Genomic DNA, 22,460 nt, shown 5'->3' on the forward strand with positions numbered 1-22,460 from the left:
AATTACTGTCGTCACGTGCAAGCTCATCGCTCGCTCCAGCATCACCCCTTCCTCCAACCTCTCAAGCGTCTACTAATGCCTGTAACACATACTCCAGCGCCTTCTCGAGCCTTCGTTTATATTTTTCTTTTGCACACATGACGGACGAAGGCATCTGCATTATATACGTAGCGGATGGAGATTCCACCAACTGTAGATATTTCTATTTTAATATATATACATATTAAATTACTTGCTTTGAATTCTTTTTTTTTTAGTTGAACTCTAATTTATTTGCAATAGCAGCAGTAGAGTAATTTGATCATAGCTCCAGCTTCACCTTATCATTCTTTCTTCCGAATAGATGGTGTAACGATGGCATAAGATCTTGAAGGTCAAAAACATTTAAACCCATGCTAAATTTGTCATTATCTTTTAATTATCTTATTTTCGACTACTCTAATATCAGTGTGGATCCGCATCTCTACGTTTGGCTATCAAATTTGTCATCTCTTTCTATTAGCCAGTAAGTTGTTTTTTTTTTTTTTTTTTTTTTTTTTGTGTGTAAAACAGCCAGTAAGTTTTTGGCATGCTCATCTTCTCTTGATGGTTGAAGAGTGAGCACTATAGTGGTCACGGCAAGCAAAGTCTTTACAATGCAAGCTTTAGAAATTCCATATGTTGTCTACTATTTGAACTAATTACTTCAAGTTGCATATATATTGACTTTTATATCAAATATGTTCTTCTAGAAATACCACACCCTTTCTAATCTCACTTCAAAACATTACATTGGGTGGCCACCAATTTTGTTAACTAGTATCATTATCGTGCTATTATTATCTGACTTCCACGGATAATTAAAAAATATTATTTCTCTTGCTACGGATATGACAGTAAATGACACATCTAATTATTGGATGGACTAGTTTCAGTGGATCAGGTCAACAGTCACTCTTCAAATTATCCTCTTATATTTAAATAATTCAAAAATATCCCTCTTTCCTCCTAAAAAAACGGTACAATGCATCAGCCAACGCGGAAATATCCCGCCCGTCCCGGCACTGTAAAATAAACAACCCTGTGTCTCCTGTGCTCCGAACGGAACAGCGGATCTCCAGCAGTTGACGCGAGGGCGATTAAAAATGCTGCATGGCGCCAGAAAGAGTTCGTTGGGACGAAGACCTCTGTTTCAGGGGGGCAATGCCCCGCGCACCGCCACGTGGCGACCGCTCACCGGTAGACGGTAGTTATACGCGGTGCGCTGCTAGCCGACTCCACCACCCTCTTCGATCCCAGTTCCTCGCGAGCCCATCGCGGATCCCCCTATCTTTGCTCCGCCCCCTCCGCCCTCAAAAATCCCACCACAATCCGAACCATCCGATCGCTGCGCACCGTGTCGTCCCCCTATGTATACCCTCCTCCACGGCATTCTAGTGGAATTCCGTCCCGTACGTCCTCGGTTCTCCCATGCGACGTGCATTAGGGTTAGGGTTAGGTTCTCTTTTTCGTGTTCAAATCCGTTTGGAATCAGTTTCCTTTCATTCTGATTGTCTCTAGTTGGAGTTCCTTTCTTTAACAAATTCCTCTTTTTTTGAATCATTTCAAATAAGTGATTTTTTTTTTCTTTGCGTTTATTTCATATTTTAATGCTCGTCTTAGCAAAAAGCTACGATGTTATTCCTTCGTTCTTTTAGCGGTTTTATGTCTGATTGGCTATTTGATGGTTTTTAATTTAGTTCGCCAACTTTCCCTTTTTCTTTTGTTTTCCACGAAAAAAATTGTTGAATCGAGAAGGGGTTTGTATAAAGTATTGCTTTCTTATATGGTGTAGATGAATTGGTTGGAATATGCGGATGGTTGTAATGTGTGATTTGGGAGATTAGGCCCGACGTCTAGTCGATTGCAGCAAAGATGGGCTGCTTTCAGTCGAAGGCTAGAAGGCAATACCCAGGACACGAGGACCTGGTGCTTCTTGCCTCCCAAACAGCTTGTAAGTTCCAAAATTTTTCCTCGTATGGAATAGACCAGCGCCCATTGCGTTCCTTTTTCCAGTAATAAGCTAATGTTGGGCATGCATTTATTTTATTGCTCAAGTATATTTTGATGGCGTTCAAGTTCCATTAAGGGATTCACCACAACAAGGTTATCTTCAGATGTAGGTTCCTTAGGGTTCCACAGTGGATCAGTCTTATCAAATAATGATTTTATTGTTTAAGGTTATATTGAGATTGTGAGTTGATGATTATAGATCTATGTCAGAATTCCGAGACTTTAACATGCACTTAGGTGTTGAATTGAATGGCCCATAATTTCTCTTACTATACATCTACATCACAATGAAACTTGAACAAATTTTCAGTTCTTTCTGATGAATCTGTCCTCCCAAGCGCATGGCACATTTACAATTTTTTTTTTCAACTTTATTAAATTAATAAAAATATATATTTTCTCCTTTTTTTAATCTTCTGAGAAAACTAGCTTTGGGACATAACAGTTAGCAATCGATCATAGGATAGATCAGTGTATATGGAGCTTATTATTCTATAAGCTGGTGAATATTGTCCTCTTTACCCTTATGTTAAAGGGAAAAAGAAATCTAAAAGTGGGCTGGATATTGTCCCCACCTTGATTCAGTTTATTTTGGAAGTTTAGTTTTTCTGTTACTAAATTTCATTATATCTTTTAGTCAGCATCAGTGAAGTAGAGGCACTCTTTGAGCTGTTCAAGAGCATCAGCAGTTCTGTAATTGATGATGGGCTGATAAATAAGGTAATATACCCTTATACACAGTATATGTGTTATATCCACAATCTGTTTCTTCCTTCTGTTTTTTCTTTTTTTTTTTGATTCCCTTGTAAGAGTCTATGGATGCCTCACAAATTTTGGTAAATCATCATGAACTTCTCATCATGGTATACTAAGAATCTGCAACTGCTAATTCTCTCTCTCTCTCTCTCTCTCTCTCTCTCTCTCTCTGTGACTTTTCTTCTCATTTCTTTTTAATAAATCAGACTCCAATTCCATGCAGCCAATCTATATATCATTTTATAATTGATAAGTGTCTGATGTTTTTAAGGCTAGAATTGAAGTTTACAGATGCATGTTTGCTTAGACGTCAATAAATAGTTTTTTGATGCTTATTAAAGCTTTACTAAAAATAATATGCAATTCACACCCATGGTGTTTCATGGTGCATTTGCCTTATTAATCTCATATTTGTGCTTCAAATCTGCATGATGATTTCTTTTTTCTGTTATTGTTGTTAATTTAGTCTTTTGAATCCATAGAACTTCCAGGTCAGGAACCGCTTTCCTTTTTTTTTTTCCAATTAGATGATTCATTGCTGATAATTGGAGATGAATCTGTGCCATTTTCCTTATGAATCATTCCAGATCCAGAAGTCATATTTGAAGTGATTGATGTTCAAGATCCGTAAATTAGGTGAATTCGTTCTATATGTTTCCTATGCAGGAAGAGTTCCAGCTTGCATTATTTAAGAGCGGAAAAAAGGAAAATCTCTTTGCAAACAGGGTATTGTACTTTTCAGATCACTTTGCTTCCGGCTCTTGCTTCATTGAACAATTATTTGATACCTAATAATGCGTAAAATGGCTTGAATTTGCATCTTACTGTCAATTGCTCAATATTGTGTAACCACATTCAATGTCCTATGGTTTATGGAATTGTGCTTGCTTTTCTTTTATATTTCATCATTTATCTTCAATACTGAAATATAAGGTTAGAAATGTCTAATTTATGGCTAGTTTATGTTATTTCTTCAATAACAATATTATTATCATGTCTTATTTCAATAATATCAGCATATTCAAGAGAAAGCAAAAACCCCCTTTTTCATTCTCTTCATGTAACAGAATAGAAGGGGTATAGAGATTTATAAGAGAACCAAAGGGTTTAAATTCAGCTAAAGGAAATGAAGCACGAGTTTTGATCTTTGTTATGGGGATTATTATCTTCAATCTAGGCTCCATTTTTTCCATTTTTTGTCTCCATAACTTTTCCAACTTCTTGACAAAGCCTAATCGAATCAAGAAATAGAAAAAACAATACGGAGGATGCATGGGCAAAAGAATAAAGCACTATACACTCTTTCTATATGGTCATTGGATTTGTGGATAATCTAGAGCATGGTCTCCTAGAAGGAATTTGAAATAGTGGCTGGACCCAACCATAAAGAGGGCCTTATGCTTTCGGCTTTCCTATATGCAAATTGCAAAATATATCAACCTGCCTTGATCATATATATGTACATACGTATACATGTATGACATATTAGTACATAAGTTTTAAGTTTCAAAACTGATCTGTTTTGAGAATCATTGAAGAGATGGTTATAAAAGGGAATAATTGTTGTTACATTCAAAACTAATGTTACATTAAAAAAGGCAATACATTTCTAGCCACATCTGTATAAATTAGTTGACAATGCCAGCCACACACCCTCCACCCTACATGACCTGTGCACCTTGGGCTGAGTACATATCGTTGAGAAGACATAAGGATTTGAGCCATCCCTTCATCAAATTTGTTTTTTCTCCTTTTCCTCTGCTTTAACTATTTACTTCCTTTCTTCATATCTAGGGTTTGGTCCAAAACCCTAAGCCTCATCTTCTTTCTTCCTCTTTATAGGCAAGGACAAGTTGACTTATTTGAGCCACATGCTCCAGCTCTAGATCAGTATTGTTCTGTCTTTTTTTGTTTTTCTCTTTCTCCTTATTTTCTCTGCTAATTTTCTCGACCATGACTCCCATGTTCTTATTATTTCTGCTGCTAACTAGTTCCTCTTCCAATATAATAATACCTCTCAAATGCTTTCAGTGTGCTAGATCTATATTAGAACTTAGAAATTTGTATTTCCTTGAGCTCATCTAACCACCCCTCATGTTACAATAAGCATCATGTGCAATTAAACTTATATACAAAAACCATGTAATAAACCTCTACAAAAATTTCTAGAGTAAAAACATTTGAAATACCAACTTGAGAAATTCACATTTTGACTGGAGCTCTCATGAGGCTCTTATCTCAATATGTATGTTTGCAAAGATCTATTGAGTATAACACCACAATAAGCATAATGTGCAAATAAACTTTATATACAAAAACCATGTAATAAACTTCTACAAAAAATTGTAGCATGAAAACATATGAAATTATGCATGTTATAACACATTTATGATAAAATAGGCTTCAAGATCAAGATGATTGCCAAAATGAAGAATCCATGCATAGATCCACTAATATGTAAGAGAATAAAAGAATTGCACAATGTAGGTTGTAGAGCTCATAAGATAACTAAAAGTAATGCAAAGCATGCATGACAACAAATGGAGATTTGTGAACACAGGGGTAGACCTATATAATATATAAAGTGAAGTAACATGAATGTAACATAGATAACTGAATGAGTTACAGAAAGCTAAGATGGCAAAAGAAGCTATAGAAAGTAAAATTATATTCATGAAAGCAGCATGCAATGATGATGATGATGATGATTGTGTGTGGTAGCTCCAACCACTACAAGGTGCCCAAATGAGCAGTGCAGATAACAAAAGATTCTCTAGAACCAGAGAACCAATAATATACAATTCTAAATTGGTAAAAGACATGATGTGCAATAGTGATTCAAGAAGCCTTCTGCTGAAGTTAACAGCAACCATCATCTAGCTTAGGCAAGTAATTGTCTAAACTGATTAAGAAGACCATATAAAGCAATTGACTTAAGTGATAGATCATGCCTTATGTCGTCAAATTGGTGATCTATATGGTCATGCAGCATAGGGTGCAGCTGGTAGGTACTGTGACTAGGTGGACCATGCCAAGCTCTGCAGGAGATAGTGGATTTGTGGGTAAAGACTTTGGAGGTTTTCATCTGATTTTTCTATAAAGTTTCCATTGAAGAATGTATTAGATTTTAGCCAGCTTTCTATATTTGTAGTTGAATAATGGTAGCATGTTTTTTTATTGTTGGATCTTATTTCTAGTATAATTTTTGTACCAAGTTTAATACCCAAATTAGAGGTCATGTCCTATATATGCTTCCAATGCAGTGTATGAAGGGGTTAGCTTTTTGACGTATTAATAAAATTTTCAGAGAATTTCCTTCACAGAATGAAGGGTTCTTCAATCCAGTTATCTGAAGTTAAATTCTGGTGATTGAATCACTCTTCGCACTTCACCAAGTCCTTCTAATTGGAAAGATTCTTTTGCTGATATTATTTCTTTGGTATATTCTGCAAAATACTCAGACCAACTCATCCGTAAGATATATGCTTCCTTGGTTGGAGTCAAACATTATCTACCAATAGAAGGAATGTATACTGGTGTTCAATTTTCTGTTCTAAGGCTGATGCGGAATCCAGATGATAATCATGTGAACATAAAATTTCCAGTGACCGGTGGCAAATCGTTTAAAACTAACCCATGCTGCTGTGAAGTTGACCTTTTCCTTGTTGCTCTTTAATATTGTCTTTCAACTTGTGAGTTCTGTAAACCGTGCACCTATCAGTGCATAAATTTACATTGGTCGTCCCCTTCATGCACAAATTTGGATGGTTCAAGTTTTTGTCTAAAAGCTATCGTTAGTAAATCGCTCTTGTATTCATGAATAAATAAGAATGCTGAATGCAGCAATGCGCAATAGTATAAAAGACCTTGGACACATTCATAATTCTTGGCTTCAGATAATTTTAGTTTTTGAAATACCAAATTGTATGAAAGAAAAGTATTCAGCCTAGACCTTGGCATTTTTACATCTCATTAGACATTAATTTCACTTGCATTTTGTTATGGGAATATCTTTCCATCAGCATTGCATTATTATATCTGGGTGAGCAGGTTGTTGTACCTGTGCACATTATTTCAATACAGCATGCAATGCTACAGTGCTAGTACTTTGTAGGTTCTGTTTAAAGACAGACTGCTGTTTTAACTTTCCTAATATAGATTTGATATTTATATATGCAGATCTTTGCCCTATTTGATGTGAAGCAAAAGGGAGTCATTGATTTTGGTGATTTTGTTCGGGCACTCAATGTATTTCACCCAAATGCTCCACATGAAGATAAAGTTGGTTGTAAGTCACTGTCATGTTTTATCAGCTTTGTCTTATTGCTAGAGAAATCATTGCCATTTACTGAAGCTTTACATGATTACAGTTTCATTCAAGCTTTATGATTTGGATGGCACGGGCTTCATCGAACGGAAAGAGGTAGCTTGAATCTGTTTGAATGGTCAATATGTTCATTGACATGTTTTATACCAAACTCCTATATGAAGTTTGTATTAATCCTTCAATATCAAAATTCAATGGCTTACCGGTATGAATGGCAGAATTGATACTTTCATTTAACAATTGTTTCTTTAGCAATTTTTTAATCATCAAATGCATATATAGGATATGTGTAGGATGCATGAGAAGTTAAATTTTTACTCTTAAAATCAATAATTTCATGCTAAGTTCGTCATTGATGTATTTTAAATTTATCGCAAGCATACGGTGTGTAATGTAGCATGTCCGACGAGTGCGGGTCGATCCCACGAGGAATTGGGTTTAAACTGTATTCAAATACTTGTTCAGGCGAGCTTTAAAGAAAAAGAGGAGAGATTACTTGTTGAATTATAAACTACTAAAGCAGTAAACTAATCAAATATAAAGGTAAATTATTTAAAAGATCTAGGGCTCTTGAATCCACTAGACCAATGAATTAGAAAGCCTTTGTATGGTTTCTCTTATTAAGGTGTAAAAAATTAACAAGCATGGGTCATGAAGAGATTTAATTCAAGTATGATCCATCAAGCATCTTGTCTGCACCCTAATTAAGAAACTCTTCATTTCTTTACTTTTCTTGTGTTGTCCAAGTACAGGCTATGAAGGGATTCTGATCCAACTATAACCCATCAAGATTTCCACAAGAAAAGAGAAGAGATGGTTTAGAAAATTTGATCCTTCTACTAATCATCCACTCTTGCACCGAATCAAGTATGAACTATGAAGGGATTCTGACCCAATGATAGCCCATCAAATTTTTTGGCAAGAGAGATAAGGGAGAAGGACTCTAAAAATTAAAAGTTCGAAAACAGAGATTTAATGGAGAAAGCTTTTATTCATGATCTAGCTTCATTGCAAACTCCAGAGGGATTGCTTAGCCAGATATAGTTGATCTGAAGCCAAAAAAAAATAAAATAAAGACTAATTCTACTTGCTGGAATTGAACTTGCGAAAATTAAAAATTGAAAAATTAAAAGATGCAGAAATTTAAACTATCCTATTGCAGAAATTAAAATTGCAGAAATTAAATAGAAAGAAAACAACTAATTTATTGCTGAATAAAAAATTCCGATACAAAAAAAATTTTCAACTTCTGAGCCATTAACAAGGCTTGGAGTTAGAACAAAAAATAAAATTTCTTACAGAACCAGATTTTTCTCCCTCTTTTAACCTGGGACCAACCTCCCCCTGGCTGACTCTCCTTCTCGTGTGTTGGAAGGGTGGAAGAAAGTAAGAACAAGATGGTTAAAAAATTTAAAAGATAGGTATGCCTGCTTGTCACATAGATCCCCTACAAGAATTATAGAGTGGAGAGATATCTATGAATTGAGGTATTAGGCTTTATTTATAAGTATGGCAGGGGGAAGATTTTATGTTTTTTCGATGCGGGATTAAAAATTCAAATATTTTTTTCATACAGCCACGTTTCTTCCCTCATTTTTTTAAAAAATTGTTGGTTCTGCTTCACGCATTGCGCCCGCGGCCCAAACGTGTCCGCGTGAGACCATTCACCCAGGAGTCTTCCGCGTACCTTCTTCCTTTTAAAACATCTCACGACTTGGTCGTTTGAATTTGTTTTTGTTCCCGTGCGCCAGCAACACCTACTTCAAATGCAAACAACGTCTTGGTCCCACTTAAATCCCTTCAAACAAAAAAATTTGTTTAAAGCAAGCCGCCAGAACTAAGCCATTAGCATTTCACGGCTCATCGACTTTTCTATGGACCAAGTGGTCCATGATGGACCACAAATTTATAAATTGATACGATTCATCTTCCGGCTTTGAATTTAATTCCATTTTGACTCCGTTTTTGGTCTCGTTTGATTTCTCTAAGCCTGCAGATTGGGCTCTTCATATTGGTGCAGCTCTTTTCTGTAAAATATACAAAGAAGTATCAATTTTAAAAGAATAAAGATAATTTGATTTATAAATTAATACTGCTATGGACAAATTTATACACCTATCACATCCCCCAACTTATTTATTGCTAGTCCCTTAGCAATGTAAATATATATATATATATATTGATAATATTTTATTAAGATTCTTCTTTACAAAAATAGACCTAGGATTGAAAGTCAAAGAGTTTAGCAAGTATCACTAACTAAATATTGAGTTTTAGAAGTAAATTTCGCAGTTAGCATAATTAGATACTTCCTTAGAATACATCGAAAGATTTACAACACTTGTGTTTGTGATAACCAACTTAGCATTTGAGTACTGGCTTGTAAAGGACAAATGTATCTTCTCTTATCACCTTATTTTGGTTAATTTTCTATACACCCCCAAATAAAATTTATGAACTTAAGGTAGCTTTCACACTGTCTTTTTTTTTTGTGCTAAGCATCCTGGCCTTTCCTTCACCGTTTGACGCGAAATTTCACACTTGACTTAGGTGCAGAGATCCGGTTACTAAGCTTAGGGTAATCCACATATACTGTGTTTTGCAGTTTTATTTTAGGCAGGTAGCTCTTTCCTCAAATTAAAATTTTTGATTGGAGTGTATGTCAAATACTAATTTTAAGTGATAATTGAGTCCTCAGATGGCCTCTCAATCAGCACTTATTTTGCTTTGTCAGTGTGCATGTGCAATTAGAAGTGCTAATATCCTTTAGATGATATAAGTAAGTTATTAAAAGTATGCCTAATTAATCTACTCTTTAACTCACTACAGTCATTAGCAAATATTTTTTAACTCTTATTATTCTTTTCCTAGTCTATTTGGCTCAAGACACGATTTATTCAATTTTTTTTTTAACCCTCCAACATAAGTTCATTATTTCTAATGAAGGAAGAAAGGTAATGCAATGCAAGAAAAAGAAAGATGTCACCTGGTGAATATGTGTTCTTTGTTGGAGGTGATCTGGTGCAATGTTGGTCTCAAATCCGAAGCCCAAAGACTGGTATCTCTATTTATTCAATAGAAAAGACATTAGTTTTTAAAAAAAATTGGGTTGCCTCTCAGAAGCGCTAAGTTTAATGACTTTAGCCAGACAAAATATTTCAAGTAATTTAATCATGATAAGTTGGCTCATAAAGAACCATGGCTTCGTCAATAGATTCTTTGGGTAGTTCGAAGAACGGTTTTAATCTTTGACCATTAACTTTAAACACAGCACCATTACTTAGATTTTCAATTTCTATGGCTCCATGTGAGAAGACTTTTTTAACTAAAAATGGTCCTGTCCATCTAGACCTAAGCTTTCTAGGAAAAAGATGTAATCTAGAATTGTACAAGAGAATTTTTTGTCCAGGAGTAAAAAATTTTCTCATAATTGCTTGATCATGAAAAATTTTGGTTCGTTCCTTGTACACTTTAGTATTCTCATAAGCTTCATTTCTAAGTTCTTCTAATTCATTAATTTGAAGCTTCTTATGATTTTCGGCTATGTTCGAGTCCATATTTTAATTTTTAACGGCCCACATGGCTTTGTGCTTTAGCTCAACAGGCAAGTGACAAGGTTTTCCAAACACAATCCTATAGGGAGACATTCCTAGGTTAGTCTTGAAAGCAGTTCGATATGCCCATAGTGCATCAACTAATTTTAAAGACCAATCCTTTCTATTGACATTAACAGTTTTCTTCAGAATTTGTTTGATCTGTCTGTTGGACACTTCTACTTGTCCATTAGTCTGAGGGTGATAAGGTGTGGCCAACTTGTGGGTGACATTATATTTCTTCATTAATATGGCAAAAGGTCGGTTGCAAAAATGTGTCCCCCGATCACTAATAATTGTTCTAGGAGTGCCGAAATGGGAGAGAATATTTTTTTTCAAAAATTTTATGACCATTTTGCTATCGGTAGATCTACAGGGAATAGCTTCCACCCATTTTGAGACATAGTCGACAGCTACTAAGATGTATTCATTGTCAAATGAGTTTAAAAATGGATCCATAAAATCAATCCCCCACACATCAAAAATTTCAACCACCAAGATTGGGTTGAGAGGCATCATGTTTCTCTTAGTGATTCGTCTCATTTGTTGGCATCGAGCACAACTTCTACGGTACTTGTATGCATCCTTAAATAGATTGGACCAATAAAATTCACATTGGAGGAACTTTGGCAGCTGTTTTCTTGGATGCAAAGTGACCATCACATGCTTGGTCATGACAGAAAGATAAAATGCTTCTAATTTCATTGTCTGGGACACACCTTCTAATGATTTGGTCAGGACACTGTTTAAAGAGGTACGGGTCATCCCAAATGAAATACTTCACTTGGGTAAAGAATTTATGTCTGTCTTGAGTGGTCTAGTGAGAAGGAACTTTATCAATGGCTAAATAGTTGACAATATCGGCATACCATGATTCAGTGGACACAAACATGAGCTGCTCATCAGAAAAAAATTCATTGATGGGTGGTTCACCAGATGGTGCGATTATGATTCGGGATAAGTGATCCGCTACTGCATTCTCTGTTCCTTTTTTGTCCCTGATTTCTAGGTCAAATTCTTGAAGGAGTAAGATCCATCGTATCAAGCGTGCCTTGGCATCTTTCTTTGCTAAGAGATTCTAATGGCTGAGTGATCAGTATAGACAATGGTGTGTGATCCAATCAAATAGGATCTAAATTTTTCTAGGGCAAAGACAACGGCCAGGAACTTCTTTTCAGTGATAGTGTAATTAAGCTGCGCATCATTTAAGGTTTTGCTCGCATAGTAAATAACTCTAGGCAGCTTATTAATTTTTTGATCTAAAACTGCACCCACAGTATGATCAGACGCATCACACATCAGTTCAAAAGATTCAGACTAGATAGGAGGGTGAATGATGGGAGCTGAAATGAGTGCCTTTTTAAGAAATTCAAAAGACTCTAGGCATTCAGGAGTGAATTCAAATTTGATTTCTTTTGCTAAGAGATTTGTTAATTGGCGAGCCACTTTGCTAAAATTGGCAATAAATCTTCTATAAAATCCAGCATGTCCTAGAAATGAACGGATTTCTTTGACAGATTTGGATGGTGGAAGACTTGCAATAAGATCTATTTTGGCTTTGTCCACTTCAATTTCTTTTTTCGAAACTACATGGCCAAGAACTATCCCTTCTCTAACCATGAATTGATACTTTTTCCAGTTAAGAACTAAGTGCTTCTCCTTACATCTTTCTAGAACTAATCTCAGATGATCTAAGCATTCGGAGAAGGTCAGGCCAAAGACAGAAAAGTCATCCATGAAAATTTTCAGAAATCGTTCAACCATATCTGAAAAAATGCTGATCATGCATCTCTGAAAGGTTGCTGGCGCATTACATAATCCAAAGGGCATACGCCTATAAGCAAAGGTTCCAAATGGACAAGTGAATGTAGTCTTTTCCTGATCTTCGGGGGCTATAGGGATCTGATTATAGCCGGAATATCCATCCAAAAAATAGTAGAACTCTTGTCTGGCTAATTTTTCTACCATTTGATCAATAAACGGTAATGAAAAGTGATCTTTTCTTATTGCAGCATTCAGTTTTCTATAGTCTATACAGACCCTCCACCCTATTTGTGTCCTAGTTGGAATAAGTTCATTTGCTTCATTCTGGACTACTGTTACCCCAGACTTTTTCGGTACCACTTATACAGGGCTTACCCACGAGCTATCAGAGATGGGGTAGATGATTCCATTATCAAGTGACTTTAGAATTTTCTTTTTGACTACATCTTTCATGACTGGGTTAAGTCTCTGAGCATCTCTAGTTGGTTTGGCCTCTTCCTCTAGGTGTATCCTGTGTTGAACTATGGAAGGGCTTATTCTCTTAATATCAGCCATGGTCCAGCCTATTGCTTCACGATTCTTTTTCAGAATTGCTAACAACTCTTGTTTAGGATTTAGGTCAGATGCAATAATTTCAGGCAAGGTTTTCTCTGGACCTAAATATACATACTTAAGGTGCTCGGAGAGGGATTTCAATTTTAATTTGGGTGCCTTCTCTATTGATGGTTTGGATGATGGATTAATCATTTTTATGATTGGTTCAATGGGAGGCTCTTGTCTCTGGTTATTCCTATTATCTATAAGAATTTTCTTGATTTTCTCAGATTCATTGATCGGCCAGAAACTAGACTCAAAATCGACTTCCTCATCGCTAACGTCAATGGGTTCATAAATTTTCTCTTGAATTACATTTACATCAGCATGCTGGGTAAATTCTTGTTCTAGATTGAATATATTCAGCTCAATGATCATGTTCCCGAAAGATAGCTTCATAAGTCCATTCCGACAATTAATTTCAGCATTTGCAGTAACTAAGAATGGTCTTCTTAAAATAACTGAGATATGATCCTTGGGGTCCGCAACTGGTTCAGTCTCTAAAATGATAAAATCTACAGGGAAGATAAAATTACCAATCTTGATTAAAACATCTTCTACCATTCTTTTAGGGATCCTAAGAGATCTATCTGCTAATTGTAATGTAATTTTTGTCGGTAAAAGTTCTCCTAATCCTACTTGCTTATAAACTGAAAATGGAAGAATATTTACACTAGCTCCTAAATCTTGCAAGACCTTCTCAATATGGGTTTCTCCAATATCATATGAAATTGTCAGAGATTCTGGATCCTTATATTTTATTGGCACATAACTAGATAAGTATGAGCTCACACTTGCTGCTAAAAATGCTCTTTTGGGTATATTGGTGGTTTTTTTCTTGGTACAAAGGTCTTTTAAAAATTTAGCATAGGTCGGAACTTGTTTAATCATGTCTAGAAGAGGGATATTTATTTGGACTTGCTTAAACACCTCTAAAATTTTATCCACGTGTTTCGATTTTTTATTGGATCTTAGTTGATTTGGAAAAGGAGCTCTAGAAATTGTGGATTTTGAGCTTGGTGTACTATCAGGATTAGGAGCTTGAGTTTGTAAGGTAGGTTGTTCATAAGGTGACTCAACAAATGAGTTCTCTCTATCATCGGATGTACCTATCTTATTGTTTACTTGTTTATCAGATCTTAAGGTGTGAATAGCATTCACATGATTGACTTGATTTTTTTGTTGGGGTCGTGGATCATTTTAGTTTTTCGGATTAGATTCAGGTTGGCTTGGTAGCTTATCTCGTTCTCACTCGCTCATAGAAGAGGCTAGCTGATCCACTTGTATTTTCAAACAGGCAATGGCTTGGGTGTTAGTATTTATGAGTTGACCCGTGATTTGCATGAAATTGCTCAGTGTCGCATTGGTGTCAGCACTGGATTTGGCCAAGACTTCTAGGTTTTTCTCTAGAGAACTAAGTTTCTTTTCATTATTATTGAAACCTGATGGGTTGTTTGTCACAGGGTTAGGCCTTGGATTTTACTGGTTGAAGCTAGGACCAACTACATTTAGATTTTGTGACCATGAAAAGTTTGGATGATTCCTCCATCCTGGGTTATATGTTGGTGCATAGGGGTTGTTTACTGGTCTCTGATATGTGACGTTTACCTGTGCACATCCATTCTCTATTGGGTTCATCAGGAAGGGACATTCCTCAAAGACATGGTCGGGTGCACTACATGCATTGCACATGGGTGCAGAAACTTGGTTCACACTGGCTGGTCTCTATAGCTTTAAGGCCTCTAACCTACGTGTTAAAGCTGCAATTTTAGCCTCTGCAGCTAGAGAAGTTTGAATTTGGTGTATTCCTCCTCTTGAAGGTGTTGGTCTCTCAGATTCTCTAGTTGTTTCTCATTGTAAATTTTTCTCAACTAGGTCTTCTAGAAATTGCCAAGCTTCAGTGGGTTCTTTGTACATGAATTGGCCTTGGCACATGGACTCTAGCATGGTTCTAGAATTTGAATCTAGCCCTTCATAAATTATCTGGCAAAGTCTCTAGGTTTCTATTCCATGGTGTGGGCATTGGGTTAAGAGGTTCTTAAAGCGATCAAAGTATTTTCAGAATGATTTTCCAGCTAGTTGGTAAAATTGATTTATTTCATTTCTAATCCTAGCTGTTTTGTGATGGGGAAAGAACTTCTTTAGGAACATTTTTACAAAGCCTTCCCAAGTTGTGACAGATTGGTTTAGAAGACTATAGAATCACTTTTTAGCATTGTCCTTAAGGGCAAAATTGATCAGTCTTAGCTTAACCTCATCTTCTGACAGTTGTGGCAGCCTCATGGTTGCACAAACCTCTTCAAATTCTCTAATGAATATGTATGCATCCTCTATTCCCGTGAATTTTGGAAGCATGTTGATAATCTGAGGTTTAATTTCAAAGTTGTTTGCAGTGGGTTGGAGCAACGTGATGCAAGAAGGTTGGACGGAATCGACTGGATAACATAAATCCTTAAGGTTTTAGGGTTGATTGGGTTCTCCCATTGTAGAAGTTATTGGGTTTGAAACAGGAATCCAATTAATTCTTATTAGTCGACTCGACACCCTTTTTCACGAAGACAGTGAAGAAGGTATTTTTTCTTCTTTTTTTTTATTTTTTTTTAATTTTTTTTCAATAAGTTTTCAATCAAAAAAAGAGAAAAGAAAAGAAGAGGAGTCTTGACTAAGGTTTTCCTAATTCTAGACAGCTCCTAACTGCCAAAGTTGCCTTCGAGCACTCCAAGTTCAAAATCGACTAATCAAATCAGTCAGGTAAGTGTAAGATTGGTGGGAGGTTCCCCGTACTTTCGCAACAGACCTAATTAGATAACCATCTTTCTTCGGAACGTAGCTCCTGAACCACTTTCCTAGACACTGATAGGCTAACCCATTTGAATCCGGTCCAACTCTTAGATTTTCTTGTCTTAATGAGCTCGAATATCCTTAAGGCTGGCGTCTAATTAATTTTATTGAAGGATTAGGTTATATAGATGCAAGGAGGTGATTTGTGGGCTAAGAAAGGGTGATCAAATCTTCACTTTATCTGATTAATGGGTGATGCCCTTAAGATATATTATGAAAATGCAATGCAAAGAAAGCAAGGTGACCAAATAAAGTGAAAGATTTTTCAAGTTTAGTTGTTTCTTTATATTAATTAAATCTTATGCGATTAGTATTTTTTTTTTAATGTTAATCTAATTACAGAAACTAAAGTAAATGTTGAGTTTTGGATTAGTGAGTTATGAAAAAAATAAAAAAAATTAACTAAAAAGAAATTAAATCAGCTAATAATAAAAGAAAACTTATGTAATCTAAATAAAATGGGAGAATTCTAATCTATATTAAAAATAAGAAATTAACTAAGCAAATAAAGCAGCAATTAAAAGAGAAATCTAAGAATTAAAGGTAGCATTTTTTTTTTATGCAAATCAAAATCTACCCTAGGACAACCATACAATGTAACTTCCTGTTACGCCAGTGCAACCTTATGTTAGGACAGATTTTGATTTGACTAAAATAACTAAAAAGGCAAAAAGGAATTACTAAAACTAAAACTAAAAGCACGAAGAACAAGAATATGAAATACAATTTAAACACGCCAAATTCTCCGGCAATGGTGCCAAAAATATGATATATTTTAAATTTACCGCAAGCGTACGGTGTGCAATGTAGCACGTCCGATGAGTACGGATCGATCTCACGAGGAATTGGATTTAAACTGTATTCAAATACTTGTTCAGACGAGCTTTAAAGAAAAAGAGGAGAGATTGCTTGTTGAATTATAAACTACTAAAGCAGTAAACTAATCAAATATAAAGGTAAATTATCTAAAAGATCTAGGGCTCTTGAATCCACTAGACAAATGAATTAGAAAGCCTTCGTATGGTTTCTTTTATTAAGGTGTAAAACATTAACAAGCATGGGTCATGAAGAGATTTAATTCAACTATGATCCATCAAGCATCTTGTTTGCACCCTAATTAAGAAACTCTTCCTTTCTTCACTTTTCTTGTGTTGTCCAAGTATAGGCTATGAAGGGATTCTGATCCAACTATAACCCATCAAGGTTTCCACAAGAAAAGAGAAGAGATGGTTTAGAAAATTTGATCCTTCTACTAATCATCCACTTTTGCATCGAATCAAGTATTAACTATGAAGGGATTCTGACTCAATGATAGTCCATCAAATTTCTTGGCAAGAGAGATGAAGGAGAAGGACTCTAAAAATTAAAAGCTCGAAAATAGAGATTTAATAGAGAAAGCTTCTATTCATGATCTAGCTTCATCGCAAATCCCAGAGGGATTACTTAGCCAGACATAGTTGATTTGAAGCAAAAAAAAAAAAATAAAGACTAATTCTACTTGCTGGAATTGAACTTGTGGAAATTAAAAATTGTAAAATTAAAAGATGCAGAAATTTAAACTATTCTATTGCAGAAATTAAATAGAAAGAAAACAACTAATTTATTGCTGAATAAAAAATTCTGATACAAAAAAATTTTTTAACTCCTAAGCCATTAACAAGGCTTGGAGTTAGAATAAAAAATAAAATTTCTTACAGAACCAGATTTCTCTCCCTCTCTTGACCTGGGACCAACCTCTCCCTGGCTGACTCTCCTTCTCGTGTGTTGGAAGGATGAAAGAAAGTGGGAACAAGGTGGCTAAAAAGTTTAAAAGATGGGTATGCCTGCCTGTCACACAGATCCCCTACAAGAATTATGGAGTGGAGAGATATCTATGAATGGAGATATTAGACTTTATTTATAGGTGTAGGCAGGGAGGAAGATTTTATGTTTTTCCGATGTGGGACTAACAATTCAAATATTTTTTTCATACGGCCACGTTCCTTTCCTTATTTTTTTAAAAAATTGTTGGTTCTGCTTCACGCATCGCGCCCGCGGCCTAAACGTGTCCGTGTGAGACCGTTCACCCAGGAGTCTTTTGCGTACCTTCTTCCTTTTAAAACATCTCACGACTTGCTCGCTTGAACTTGTTTTTGTTCCCGTGCGCTAGCAACACCTACTTCAAATGCAAACAACGTCATGGTCCTATTTGAATCCCTTCAAACAAAAAAAATTGTTTAAAGCAAGCCGCCAGAACTAAGCCATTAGCATTTCACGGCTCATCCACTTTTCTATGGATCAAGTGGTCCATGGTGGACCACAAATTTATAAATTGATACGGTTCATCTTCCGGCTTTGAATTTAATTCCATTTTGACTCTATTTTTGATCTCGTTTGATCCCTGTAAGCCTGCAGATTGGGTTCTTCATATTGGTGCAGCTCTTTTCTGTAAAATATATAAAGAAGTATCAATTTTAAAAGAATAAAGATAATTTGATCTATAAATTAATACTTCTATGGATAAATTTATACACCTATCAGTTATCTCGGTACCAAAGTCCGTATCATTACCATTCGGGTACAATGTTAGTATGCTCAATATGGGGTTCGATTTTGGCATATCAAGACTCAATATGCCCCCCCATATGGAGTCTCGGTTGACTACTGGTATGGTTTAGTATATCCGATATGGGGTTGTACGCATTGGTATGGCGAACCTTGAGTAGGTTTTGTTATTTGAGTAAAAGAAATGCAAATCCAATAAGGCAATGTAATTCATTACTTTTTAAGATTATGTAGATTATGCTACTAGTTACGATAAAGATAGGACAACACTGATTAAGGGTGGGACTTGAGAGGTTCCGGGGGGGGGGGGTCACTTAGAAGTTAGAACTAGGCTCTTAGTAGGCCAAGCTTGGGTCAGGCCACCCCAACCCTAGTCAGGCTCAACTCAAAAGCTTGGCTAGGACGAGCCCATAAAGAAGTTCCCGATCTCCAATCAGCTGAGGCTTGTAATTATGTTGGCCCAGCTGGAATTTTCAGGTGTATGCATTATAGAAAAAGAGGAAACATATTTATGGGTATTTAACTTAGAACTAGCCATCATTTGCTTAGGATAATTTCATAACACGCATCCATTAAAAACACATTTAACATTAATCAATCAATCAATCATGTGCCATTTTTTATTCCAAAACTCATTTCCAACATGTTTTTAGAACTTTATATACCTTCCAAACCCAACGGTTGTAGAGAAAATGGGAGGAGTATAGAGTAGAAGAGATGCCCCTTCCCCATTTTCATCTCTCCTCTCATTCCTTTTTCTCTAGAGTGGGGGGAAGTACATGCTAGTATATACATAGACACTAATAATTCCTATATCCTTCCCCCAATGCCAAAGATCAACTCTTTCCCACTTAGGTATGCTGAAGAGATCTCGTGAGGTCAACCACTTAAAAGGAGATCCCTCACCCTCCCCACCTTGCCCCCCAAGCAAACCATGCTCTTTTCCCTCAAACCAACTCAGCTCAAAGCCAGTCCAGCCCTTGCCCATTAGCAGCCATACTAAGAGAAATGCTACATGCATTCCTTGTATAAGCCTACCCATTAGCCGCCATGCCAAGAGATATGCTACATGCAATCCTAGTGTGAGCCTATTCACTTAAGTTCTATCCAGAGCCAAAGGTGAGAGTGATGGAAAATGAGGTTGATATTGGATCAGCATTGACCATAAATGAAGCAGAACATGATTGTGATACTATCTAGGATGATCGTGTATTGGAAGGCATTAATTGAAGAGGACTGAGGTGATGACAACTATAAAACCTGACTGTAGAAGGGACCTTGTGTTTTTCTTTATGGAGGCTGAAATATGATCTTTGTTGTATGAAACAACTTGGGTGTCACCCTTCCAAACTGCAGCAACGTTTTTGTGGTATTCATTGTCTTACCATGCTTTTCAGAAAACATGCATCAAATGCAAAATTACCACAGATAATAATGGTTCTATAATCCAGACATGGTGTGATGATAGAAATCATATGCATGCAGAGAATTGCTGCACATGTTTCTTCTATATATGATCAGACAAGATACCCTCTTCTTCACATTTTCCATCTAAGTGCTATTTTTGAATTTTTTTCTAATTCTGCATAGGTAAAAAGAATTTGATATTGAAGGCCAATTATAATTGTTTTTTCTTTCCAAGTCATGTTTTATATATTTTAGTTACAGTGTTATTTTTACAGGTTAAGCAGATGTTGATTGCAATTCTATGTGAGTCAGAAATGAGACTGTCTGATGAGACTGTTGAGTTAATCCTCAATAAGGTTTGTCAAATTGCTGTCAACACTACTAGTGCTCCAGTCTAGTGTATTGGCATCTTAATAATTATTTTTCTGTATTACTACTTGTAATAATGGTCTTAATTGTGGACAGACATTTTTGGAAACTGATGTGAATCAAGATGGGAAAATAGATAAAGCAGAATGGGAAAATTTTGTTTCTCGCAATCCATCTTTATTGAAGATAATGACTCTTCCATATCTCCGGTAAGTATTAGTGCTTGAATGGCAAACAAGAAGTGCCACATTACTCCCTTATAATTTTGTAAAGCATTCTTTGAAAAAAAATTGCACATGCAATCATCTTTAGAACAGCGTTCACATTGAGGTTTCCGTTGTATTATATAATTATGGATAATCTTGAAGGATGTAAGATGCCTTCATTGCCACATGTTGCCTAAGATGATACTGCATACAACATGACCAAAAATTAGGTGGATATGCAAACAATTTGAGAAAATTTGATGATCACAGAACTTTTTGAAATAGAACTAGGAAAATTCATTTATAGTCCTGTTAAGATTTTAAGAACTATTCCATGGGATATTGATGTTTGATCTATCACTTGTATGCAAACATGGAAATGGTGTTGCCATCTTCACCCAAAAAGAAAAAGAAAAAAAAAAAAAGAAGTCAGCCTCCGGCCCTCCGTCCCTATTTTGATCAGCCGCCTCCAGCCCTCCAGCAGCCTCGGTGTGCCTCCGGAGGCTCTCTCTCCCTCTCCTTCCCTCCTCTCCTCTCTCTCATTTCCTTTCTTTCCTTCTCCCTCTGCCTGCTGTGTCGGTTCGAGTCTTGTACAGAATGGTATGGGGGTGTGTACCAAATTGTACCACTCCTGTTCCCATTATTGTGGATCCCACCACCAGCTCTCCTACTCTTACTATTCCTACTTTATAGCTACCATTTCCAATGATCCTGTTATTGCACCACTCCTTTTTTAGGACCCTACTGCCATTTGATTCCATTACCTCTCCCCACAAAAAAAAGAATTCCGAAGTGTACCTCCGAAGTCTTAACCTCCTAACCAGGCCTGCACTTCAAGTGTTAGGCCCAAAATTGAGCCATCTTAGGGCCAACATTTCATTTCTTGATGATGGGCAGTGGCCCGACTCATTCAATGCCTAAGACTAGGATGTATGTTATGATCATTTCATTATCTATATTGCTTCACAGATGGGAGATAAGAGGGTTTTTGTTTTGGTAATGAAGATCCTGTATGTCAATTAGTCAATTACACGTTATTTGAAATAAAGTATACTTTTGAAGTAATGACATGTTATCACTGGGACATGTTTTGAAGACATCAATACACAATGGGATTAGGATTTTTCTTCGATGATGCCATTAGATTGCAGATTTTTGATTATTTTGAATTAGAAATTATTCCTGGAAAGAGATAGTGATTCTTAGTTGCTTGGGTTTAAGAGCATAAGCAAAAATGTTGGTTCCCCTCCTGTCAACTTGGCACTTTGGCCTACACAAGACATTGGCAGCATCTAAAAGGAGTTGATTTTAAGTTTAGAGCACGCCTCTCTAAAATTATGGATTCCTTGGACCCTAAACTAACCCTGCATGGATGAGGAAGGAACAGTAAATGCTCTTTCTTGGTTAATAAAGAACATCTTTTCTATCAGAACAGTAAATGCAGATGTTTACTTAACGTAAGAAATCTGTCTTTTTTGTGTCTAACAAAAAGGTTTTGACCATGCTTGATATAAGCTTATTTTTAAATTCTCAAGGCATGTTTTTGAAATTATTTTGTCGAATATTCTTTTCACAAAATCCAGCTACAGCTTATAGCGGAAACAACATTCCAAAACATATGTGCGTTATTTTTTTTCTGATACAAACATATATGCATTATCAAATTATAGTATGGAGGTCATAATGTTTACTGTATCTCATGATCAATGAGCATTTGTATAAGTGGGACCCAATACAGTGTACTTGCATGCAGTGCTGGGTAGCTAAGCATGTTGTCCAGAAATGAGTTCTTTGTTCTCTTTATTCCAGTCAATACAGACATCATCGACAGAATGATTTTACAAAACCTACATCTAAGTGCTGGTTGAGATTCTGTTTCGTATCACCCTTGTTAACTTTTGGAGAGACAGAGGGTAAGAAAAAAGGTACTAGGAGAATCTGCCATCATTTTTTATTTTCAGAGAAATAATTCTGTCTCGGGCTGACACAGTTAGCAATAATGACCAAGTCCTTGGGCGTGTTAGGGGG

The 22,460-nt window shown here is 36.1% G+C and overlaps 1 protein-coding gene across 1 annotated transcript in view; it reads left to right on the forward strand.

Moving 5' to 3' along the window:
- Nucleotides 1-1,049: 1,049 nt before the first annotated feature.
- The window catches only part of LOC105053913 (calcineurin B-like protein 1), a 21,944-nt gene continuing 533 nt past the window's right edge, over nt 1,050-22,460 (forward strand). The window contains 8 exon segments of the mRNA XM_010935254.4: nt 1,050-1,390; nt 1,814-1,972; nt 2,669-2,751; nt 3,454-3,513; nt 6,967-7,075; nt 7,158-7,210; nt 20,133-20,213; nt 20,323-20,435. Of these exon segments, the coding sequence (XP_010933556.1) occupies nt 1,894-1,972; nt 2,669-2,751; nt 3,454-3,513; nt 6,967-7,075; nt 7,158-7,210; nt 20,133-20,213; nt 20,323-20,435 (578 nt within the window). The 5' untranslated portion in view covers nt 1,050-1,390; nt 1,814-1,893.

This window comes from Elaeis guineensis, chromosome 11 (genome assembly GCF_000442705.2).
Source record: "Elaeis guineensis isolate ETL-2024a chromosome 11, EG11, whole genome shotgun sequence".
Lineage (NCBI taxonomy): Eukaryota > Viridiplantae > Streptophyta > Magnoliopsida > Arecales > Arecaceae > Elaeis > Elaeis guineensis.